We start from the raw sequence: 9,598 nt of genomic DNA, 5'->3' as shown, positions 1-9,598 counted from the left end.
TGTCTTTGACTAATATTTAAATTTGTTTGATGATCTGAAACATTTAAGTTTGACAAACATGCAATAAAAAAACAAATTAAAAAAAATAAAAAAGAAATCAGGAAGGGGGCAAACACTTTTTCACACAACTGTATGTGTGCCTGTGTGCGTGTGTGCTGTGCTTCGTGTATGTGTGCCTGTGTGCGTGTGTGCTGTGCTCTTACCACCAGAGGGCTGTAGAAAGCAGGCCCCAGGGTCTCGTCCTTGGCTGGCAGGGGTTGCCGGCGGAGAATGCCCTGGTCACTCTCCTCATACCCGTAGGCCTGACCAGGCGACGGGATGGAGGGGATGTCAGGCTGCCTCAGGCTCTTCAGGAGGTAGGAAACTCCCTGCCCCCAAGACGCAGGCAACAGTTTATGACTGAGCTCATTTTCACTGTACAACTTCAGCACAGGCCTTTCCACAAACACTACCTGCAGAGAGGGCCTGTGGCTCTAGTACAGTGTAGAGAGGGCCTGTGGCTCTAGTACAGTGTAGAGAGGGCCTGTGGCTCTAGTACAGTGCAGAGAGGGCCTGTGGCTCTAGTACAGCAGTGTAGAGAGGGCCTGTGGCTCTAGTACAGTGTAGAGAGGGCCTGTGGCTCTAGTACAGTGTAGAGAGGGCCTGTGGCTCTAGTACAGCAGTGCAGAGAGGGCCTGTGGCTCTAGTACAGCAGTGTAGAGAGGGCCTGTGGCTCTAGTACAGTGCAGAGAGGGCCTGTGGCTCTAGTACAGTGCAGAGAGGGCCTGTGGCTCTAGTACAGTGTAGAGAGGGCCTGTGGCTCTAGTACAGTGCAGAGAGGGCCTGTGGCTCTAGTACAGCAGTGTAGAGAGGGCCTGTGGCTCTAGTACAGTGTAGAGAGGGCCTGTGGCTCTAGTACAGTGTAGAGAGGGCCTGTGGCTCTAGTACAGTGCAGAGAGGGCCTGTGGCTCTAGTACAGTGTAGAGAGGGCATGTGGCTCTAGTACAGTGTAGAGAGGGCCTGTGGCTCTAGTACAGTGTAGAGAGGGCCTGTGGCTCTAGTACAGTGCAGAGAGGGCCTGTGGCTCTAGTACAGTGCAGAGAGGGCCTGTGGCTGTAGTACAGTGCAGAGAGGGCCTGTGGCTCTAGTACAGTGTAGAGAGGGCCTGTGGCTCTAGTACAGTGTAGAGAGGGCCTGTGGCTCTAGTACAGTGTAGAGAGGGCCTGTGGCTCTAGTACAGTGTAGAGAGGGCCTGTGGCTCTAGTACAGTGCAGAGAGGGCCTGTGGCTCTAGTACAGTGCAGACAGGGCCTGTGGCTCTAGTACAGTGTAGAGAGGGCCTGTGGCTCTAGTGCAGCAGTGTAGGGAGGGCCTGTGGCTCTAGTACAGTGCAGAGAGGGCCTGTGGCTCTAGTACAGCAGTGTAGGGAGGGCCTGTGGCTCTAGTACAGTGCAGAGAGGGCCTGTGGCTCTAGTACAGTGTAGAGAGGGCCTGTGGCTCTAGTACAGTGTAGAGAGGGCCTGTGGCTCTAGTACAGTGCAGAGAGGGCCTGTGGCTCTAGTACAGTGCAGAGAGGGCCTGTGGCTCTAGTACAGTGTAGAGAGGGCCTGTGGCTCTAGTACAGTGCAGAGAGGGCCTGTGGCTCTAGTACAGTGTAGAGAGGGCCTGTGGCTCTAGTACAGTGCAGAGAGGGCCTGTGGCTCTAGTACAGTGTAGAGAGGGCCTGTGGCTCTAGTACAGCAGTGTAGAGAGGGCCTGTGGCTCTAGTACAGTGTAGAGAGGGCCTGTGGCTCTAGTACAGCAGTGTAGAGAGGGCCTGTGGCTCTAGTACAGTGCAGAGAGGGCCTGTGGCTCTAGTACAGTGCAGAGAGGGCCTGTGGCTCTAGTACAGTGCAGAGAGGGCCTGTGGCTCTAGTACAGTGTAGACAGGGCCTGTGGCTCTAGTACAGTGCAGAGAGGGCCTGTGGCTCTAGTACAGTGTAGACAGGGCCTGTGGCTCTAGTACAGTGTAGAGAGGGCCTGTGGCTCTAGTACAGTGCAGAGAGGGCCTGTGGCTCTAGTACAGTGTAGAGAGGGCCTGTGGCTCTAGTACAGTGTAGAGAGGGCCTGTGGCTCTAGTACAGTGTAGAGAGGGCCTGTGGCTCTAGTACAGTGCAGAGAGGGCCTGTGGCTCTAGTACAGTGCAGAGAGGGCCTGTGGCTCTAGTACAGTGTAGAGAGGGCCTGTGGCTCTAGTACAGTGTAGAGAGGGCCTGTGGCTCTAGTACAGTGCAGAGAGGGCCTGTGGCTCTAGTACAGTGTAGAGAGGGCCTGTGGCTCTAGTACAGTGTAGAGAGGGCCTGTGGCTCTAGTACAGTGTAGAGAGGGCCTGTGGCTCTAGTACAGTGTAGAGAGGGCCTGTGGCTCTAGTACAGTGCAGAGAGGGCCTGTGGCTCTAGTACAGTGCAGAGAGGGCCTGTGGCTCTAGTACAGTGTAGAGAGGGCCTGTGGCTCTAGTACAGTGTAGAGAGGGCCTGTGGCTCTAGTACAGCAGTGTAGGGAGGGCCTGTGGCTCTAGTACAGTGCAGACAGGGCCTGTGGCTCTAGTACAGTGTAGAGAGGGCCTGTGGCTCTAGTACAGCAGTGTAGGGAGGGCCTGTGGCTCTAGTACAGTGCAGAGAGGGCCTGTGGCTCTAGTACAGTGTAGACAGGGCCTGTGGCTCTAGTACAGTGCAGAGAGGGCCTGTGGCTCTAGTACAGTGTAGAGAGGGCCTGTGGCTCTAGTACAGTGTAGAGAGGGCCTGTGGCTCTAGTACAGTGTAGAGAGGGCCTGTGGCTCTAGTACAGTGCAGAGAGGGCCTGTGGCTCTAGTACAGTGTAGAGAGGGCCTGTGGCTCTAGTACAGTGCAGAGAGGGCCTGTGGCTCTAGTACAGTGTAGAGAGGGCCTGTGGCTCTAGTACAGTGCAGAGAGGGCCTGTGGCTCTAGTACAGTGTAGAGAGGGCCTGTGGCTCTAGTACAGCAGTGTAGAGAGGGCCTGTGGCTCTAGTACAGTGTAGAGAGGGCCTGTGGCTCTAGTACAGCAGTGTAGAGAGGGCCTGTGGCTCTAGTACAGTGTAGAGAGGGCCTGTGGCTCTAGTACAGTGCAGAGAGGGCCTGTGGCTCTAGTACAGTGCAGAGAGGGCCTGTGGCTCTAGTACAGTGTAGAGAGGGCCTGTGGCTCTAGTACAGTGCAGAGAGGGCCTGTGGCTCTAGTACAGTGTAGAGAGGGCCTGTGGCTCTAGTACAGTGCAGAGAGGGCCTGTGGCTCTAGTACAGTGTAGAGAGGGCCTGTGGCTCTAGTACAGCAGTGTAGAGAGGGCCTGTGGCTCTAGTACAGTGTAGAGAGGGCCTGTGGCTCTAGTACAGCAGTGTAGAGAGGGCCTGTGGCTCTAGTACAGTGCAGAGAGGGCCTGTGGCTCTAGTACAGTGCAGAGAGGGCCTGTGGCTCTAGTACAGTGCAGAGAGGGCCTGTGGCTCTAGTACAGTGTAGACAGGGCCTGTGGCTCTAGTACAGTGCAGAGAGGGCCTGTGGCTCTAGTACAGTGTAGACAGGGCCTGTGGCTCTAGTACAGTGTAGAGAGGGCCTGTGGCTCTAGTACAGTGCAGAGAGGGCCTGTGGCTCTAGTACAGTGTAGAGAGGGCCTGTGGCTCTAGTACAGTGTAGAGAGGGCCTGTGGCTCTAGTACAGTGTAGAGAGGGCCTGTGGCTCTAGTACAGTGCAGAGAGGGCCTGTGGCTCTAGTACAGTGCAGAGAGGGCCTGTGGCTCTAGTACAGTGTAGAGAGGGCCTGTGGCTCTAGTACAGTGTAGAGAGGGCCTGTGGCTCTAGTACAGTGCAGAGAGGGCCTGTGGCTCTAGTACAGTGTAGAGAGGGCCTGTGGCTCTAGTACAGTGTAGAGAGGGCCTGTGGCTCTAGTACAGTGTAGAGAGGGCCTGTGGCTCTAGTACAGTGTAGAGAGGGCCTGTGGCTCTAGTACAGTGCAGAGAGGGCCTGTGGCTCTAGTACAGTGCAGAGAGGGCCTGTGGCTCTAGTACAGTGTAGAGAGGGCCTGTGGCTCTAGTACAGTGTAGAGAGGGCCTGTGGCTCTAGTACAGCAGTGTAGGGAGGGCCTGTGGCTCTAGTACAGTGCAGACAGGGCCTGTGGCTCTAGTACAGTGTAGAGAGGGCCTGTGGCTCTAGTACAGCAGTGTAGGGAGGGCCTGTGGCTCTAGTACAGTGCAGAGAGGGCCTGTGGCTCTAGTACAGTGTAGACAGGGCCTGTGGCTCTAGTACAGTGCAGAGAGGGCCTGTGGCTCTAGTACAGTGTAGAGAGGGCCTGTGGCTCTAGTACAGTGTAGAGAGGGCCTGTGGCTCTAGTACAGTGTAGAGAGGGCCTGTGGCTCTAGTACAGTGTAGAGAGGGCCTGTGGCTCTAGTACAGTGCAGAGAGGGCCTGTGGCTCTAGTACAGTGTAGAGAGGGCCTGTGGCTCTAGTACAGTGCAGAGAGGGCCTGTGGCTCTAGTACAGTGTAGAGAGGGCCTGTGGCTCTAGTACAGCAGTGTAGAGAGGGCCTGTGGCTCTAGTACAGTGTAGAGAGGGCCTGTGGCTCTAGTACAGCAGTGTAGAGAGGGCCTGTGGCTCTAGTACAGTGCAGAGAGGGCCTGTGGCTCTAGTACAGTGTAGACAGGGCCTGTGGCTCTAGTACAGTGTAGAGAGGGCCTGTGGCTCTAGTACAGTGCAGAGAGGGCCTGTGGCTCTAGTACAGTGTAGAGAGGGCCTGTGGCTCTAGTACAGTGTAGAGAGGGCCTGTGGCTCTAGTACAGTGTAGAGAGGGCCTGTGGCTCTAGTACAGTGCAGAGAGGGCCTGTGGCTCTAGTACAGTGCAGAGAGGGCCTGTGGCTCTAGTACAGTGTAGAGAGGGCCTGTGGCTCTAGTACAGTGTAGAGAGGGCCTGTGGCTCTAGTACAGTGCAGAGAGGGCCTGTGGCTCTAGTACAGTGTAGAGAGGGCCTGTGGCTCTAGTACAGTGTAGAGAGGGCCTGTGGCTCTAGTACAGTGTAGAGAGGGCCTGTGGCTCTAGTACAGTGTAGAGAGGGCCTGTGGCTCTAGTACAGTGCAGAGAGGGCCTGTGGCTCTAGTACAGTGCAGAGAGGGCCTGTGGCTCTAGTACAGTGTAGAGAGGGCCTGTGGCTCTAGTACAGTGTAGAGAGGGCCTGTGGCTCTAGTACAGCAGTGTAGGGAGGGCCTGTGGCTCTAGTACAGTGCAGAGAGGGCCTGTGGCTCTAGTACAGCAGTGTAGAGAGGGCCTGTGGCTCTAGTACAGTGCAGAGAGGGCCTGTGGCTCTAGTACAGTGTAGAGAGGGCCTGTGGCTCTAGTACAGTGTAGAGAGGGCCTGTGGCTCTAGTACAGTGTAGAGAGGGCCTGTGGCTCTAGTACAGTGTAGAGAGGGCCTGTGGCTCTAGTACAGCAGTGTAGGGAGGGCCTGTGGCTCTAGTACAGTGTAGAGAGGGCCTGTGGCTCTAGTACAGTGTAGAGAGGGCCTGTGGCTCTAGTCCAGTGCAGAGAGGGCCTGTGGCTCTAGTACAGTGTAGAGAGGGCCTGTGGCTCTAGTACAGTGCAGAGAGGGCCTGTGGCTCTAGTACAGTGTAGAGAGGGCCTGTGGCTCTAGTACAGTGCAGAGAGGGCCTGTGGCTCTAGGAAGTCCTAGGAAGTAGAGTGCAGCGAGGACAAGAGTGGAGTTCTGGAATGAATCCCAGCAGACCTGGGTCAAATATGTAATTGCTTTAGATTCAAATACATTCCTTTGCTCGATTGATCTTACCTAGTGCAGCTGAGCCAACCAACAGGACCAGAAGGCAGGGTTTGCACTTTCTGAGAGTATTTCATATGTTCCAGACAAGCTCAGTAAAGCATAGAAAAGTTTTTGTATCCAAAGCAATTACGTACTGCATTTGACCCAAATAGGATCCCACTCAAAGGAATCTAAAACAAAGGTGTGTAAAAGTTTAAAATGAGGTGTTACCCTTTTGGCCGACCTCCTCCATTTTCGGGCGCTCTCCGCGGCGGTGTCCTGCGGGACCTGGTACGCTCCAGGCCCTGGGATCTCAGAAACCGCTTCCTCAAACCGCTTTGACCGATTCTGAAGACTCCGTCCGCCCAGAACACGACTCTGTCTCAGCATCGAGTTCAAGGTCCTCTCAGATTATTACCATTAGGCCAGTTATGTTTGTCCTTTTTTTAACTTGAGGTAATTATCATTTTAATTTTAATTCATATTCTTTATACTACATGTAACAGCAGAGCACTTTAGGTAAGACAAGTAAATAATGAGGCAGAAAGGAACTATGGGACAGGACCGGATTCACAGGGTGTGTTATATCCACAGTGTGTGAATACACAGATCCACAGGGTGTGTTATATCCACAGTGTGTGTTATATTCACAGTGTGTGTTATATCCACAGGGTGTGTTATATCCACAGTGTGTGTTATATTCACAGGGTGTGTTATATCCACAGGGTGTGTTATATCCACAGTGTGTGTTATATCCACAGGGTGTGTTATATCCACAGTGTGTGTTATATCCACAGGGTGTGTTATATTCACAGGGTGTGTGTTATATCCACAGGGTGTGTGTTATATCCACAGTGTGTGTTATATTCACAGGGTGTGTTATATCCACAGTGTGTGTTATATCCACAGGGTGTGTGTTATACCTTCACAGGTCTGGTGTCGTACTCTCCGGGTCCAGGAGCCTCTATTTCGTCGACAGACATTTGGAAAATGGTCTCTCTGCCGGACAGCGACATAAACGGAGCGTAGCAGTCTGCAAACATCAGACATACCTGTTAGTGCCATTGTCACAAATTATATTTCTCTTGAGTGTGTTTTTTTAATCATTATTTCAGCAACAAAAACTGAAACTTAGTGGCTCAAGGGGAAAAGGCCAAGTCCAAGTAGTTTGGATGCAATTTCCAAAATGTCATGTTTTCATTACAGCGATTTTGAGAGACTTGACTTGCAACCAAAAAGCTCTTAACTGCTGAGAGATAATGCAACCCATTAGACCGTGTTCCTCCAAATTAGCTGAGCCTAAGAGAAATATTATTAAAAACAATGTTTCTGATATGGATGATAAAATGTACAGACGTTCCTTTCCAAAACAAGGCAGAAACCTGTTTTCATAAGGTTATGTCAAACATGTATTCTCTGTATTCTGTACCACAGAAGTGTCTTAAAATTGTAAACATAATGCATTTTGTCCTATCATCACTCATAGTTATCTCATGTTGAGATACATGTTCATTATGATGAGAGAGAAAGAGAGCGAGAGAGAGAGTTGAGTTTTAAGCCACCTTTATTGTGACACTAACCCATTGTAACTAAACATCACAGGCCATTAAATGCCAACCAAAATCGAAAAAAAAGAAACTTACAAAACACAACACATAACTACAACAGAAACAAAGAAAACAGAAAAGGCTCTCCATTTCATCAACAGTATACAGGACACTCCCAAACCCCCACATAAGAGAGTTAAAGAAGAAAAGAAAAGAAGTTAAAGAAGAGTAGTAGTTACCTGGTTTGTTAGTCCTTTTTTGATTGACCTCATAAGATCCTGGTCCCACATTTTCAGCAGTGCCTCCTACTAGAACGTAGGTAACCCTAGGGGCTCTTGCATACATTTTCTTTGCAATGCCAAACTATCTAACTATCTATATAAAATAAAAGGCTTGCGATAAAATAAATCTGACAATGATTCACCAGTAGATGTTTAAATCTTGATGTGAAATGATTTCTTAGAGTAACAACAGTAGCAGTGTAATAAAAATGGGTATATGTCTAAAGAGTGAGATTAGATAAGGTCTTCCTACGGTTAATCTTGCTGGAACGCTGTGTTTGCGGTGGCTGTAATGTTGTTTCACTTGTACGTCGTTGCCTGGACAGCACGCGCGTCTGATTTTGTTGGACGCATTCCACGTTTGCGTGCACTTAACTTTTGTGGTGAAGCGGACCTAAATGGTGGTTTGCTCTAGCCACCGGATCAGTTAATTAATCGTATTGTCCAAGATTTGGTAACAGAGCTGTACAAGCACACAATGTACATTGTGTTTTCGTGCAATAACTTTCAACGTATCTGTAAAACGTCCCTAAATGGAATCTGGTTGTGCTGTTGCCATAGGGCTTCGTACACACATATTTTCGCATAAAAGTTTCGGTAGCCAAAGTTTGGATTGAAATATTACTCTCTCTTAGAGTATATCATATTTCGGATATTAAGTTGTAATATGTTCACGTTTCACTTTTTTTCTTTTTTTTTAACGTTTCAACCTTTTTCTTTCCTTGCGGAAATTGTGTTTGGCTCTCCAGCCAACTTCATTCACATTCACTTCGTCACACATTTTCATGTGCCATACACTACATCCCCACCAGAGGTTGCCATTTACGCACGATAAACGTTTTTCGAATTTCGTGAGCAGAGGGTACAAATTGTGTGAAAGAACATGCCCGATGGACAATTCGTGAGCCGATTTGTTTTGTTTTTTGACCATCGTCTATTTATTTAAATACATGATAGGTGTAATGAATCTAGCGTCAAAACTAGCATTTTTTGTTAAACTGTGTAAAGCCACATACTTAATACATAAGCAAGTCTTTGTGCATGTTTGCTAGATATGAATGCTACAGTTGTCTGTATGTTTTCAATTGACCTAGGGTCAGTTCCAACCGTAACGCACAATACTGCAGAGTTTAATCGCCAAGATCGTTTGTAAGGAGCCAGCTATATTTGCGCACATACACAATAGTCACTGGAGAATATTCCATCACTTGGCAACAATGATCCTAGGTGAACCCCTGGGGGCAGATTATGTTTAGAGCACGGAAACGTTGCTGTGTTTGGTACCCAAGTATTGAAGGCTGTTTTCATTAGATAAATTGAATGACACTGTGGAGAATAATTTATTGTATATGTGTATGTTACATATGAGTATGTATTATATTCCTATTATTGTAAATGTTTTGTAGTATTAACATATTAAACCTTATGAAAGTTTCAAAGACTGGTAGATTTAAAATGTGTTGCATGTATTTCAAATAATCAATTTAAAATCATAATTGATAAATGATAAAGAGAAAATGAGAGATAGCTTTGCTGTTCTCCTGTTGTCTTTATACTCTGTGTTCTTCCCTGCTCCATTCCGCATGCAAATCATTTACATTTACATTTTACATTTTAGTCATTTGGCAGACGCTTTTAATCCAAAGCGACTTACAAGTGCATAGGTTCCACCATAAGTCAGAGCATCACATCCAGAAACTAGCAAAATACACAGAAAATGCTGTTCTAAACATAGTTGTCATCAGAAGTGCATTTTTTTTTTTTTTTTTTTTTTTTGGGGGGGAGGGGGTTAGACAAGGATAGGGATATCAGAAAGGAGGGGCAGGGGAAATCAGGAGGGAGGACTAAGGTAGAGTTTGAAAAGGTGGGTTTTGAGTCTGCGTCGAAATAGGGGGAGGGATTCTGCTGTTCTGACAGTGTTAGGCAAGTCATTCCACCACTGAGGAACCAGGCTAGGAGGGACTTGCAGTAATCCAGGCGGGAAATGACGAGCGCCTGGACTA

The 9,598-nt window shown here is 49.3% G+C and overlaps 1 protein-coding gene across 1 annotated transcript in view; it reads right to left on the bottom strand.

Moving 5' to 3' along the window:
* Positions 1-7,780, bottom strand: part of stpg2 (sperm-tail PG-rich repeat containing 2) — an 85,900-nt gene extending 78,120 nt beyond the window's left edge. Inside the window, exons 1-4 of the mRNA XM_061260446.1 lie at positions 7,554-7,780; positions 6,691-6,800; positions 5,999-6,145; positions 204-368 (exon numbers count right to left, since the gene is read on the bottom strand). Coding sequence (XP_061116430.1) covers positions 204-368; positions 5,999-6,145; positions 6,691-6,800; positions 7,554-7,659 — 528 coding nt within the window. The 5' untranslated portion in view covers positions 7,660-7,780. The remainder of the gene's footprint in view (positions 1-203; positions 369-5,998; positions 6,146-6,690; positions 6,801-7,553) is intronic.
* Between the last annotated feature and the right edge of the window lie 1,818 nt (positions 7,781-9,598).

The sequence above is a fragment of the Conger conger genome, chromosome 11 (genome assembly GCF_963514075.1).
Source record: "Conger conger chromosome 11, fConCon1.1, whole genome shotgun sequence".
In the NCBI taxonomy this organism is placed as follows: Eukaryota; Metazoa; Chordata; class Actinopteri; order Anguilliformes; family Congridae; genus Conger; species Conger conger.
This window is presented reverse-complemented; position numbering and strand designations above follow the sequence as displayed.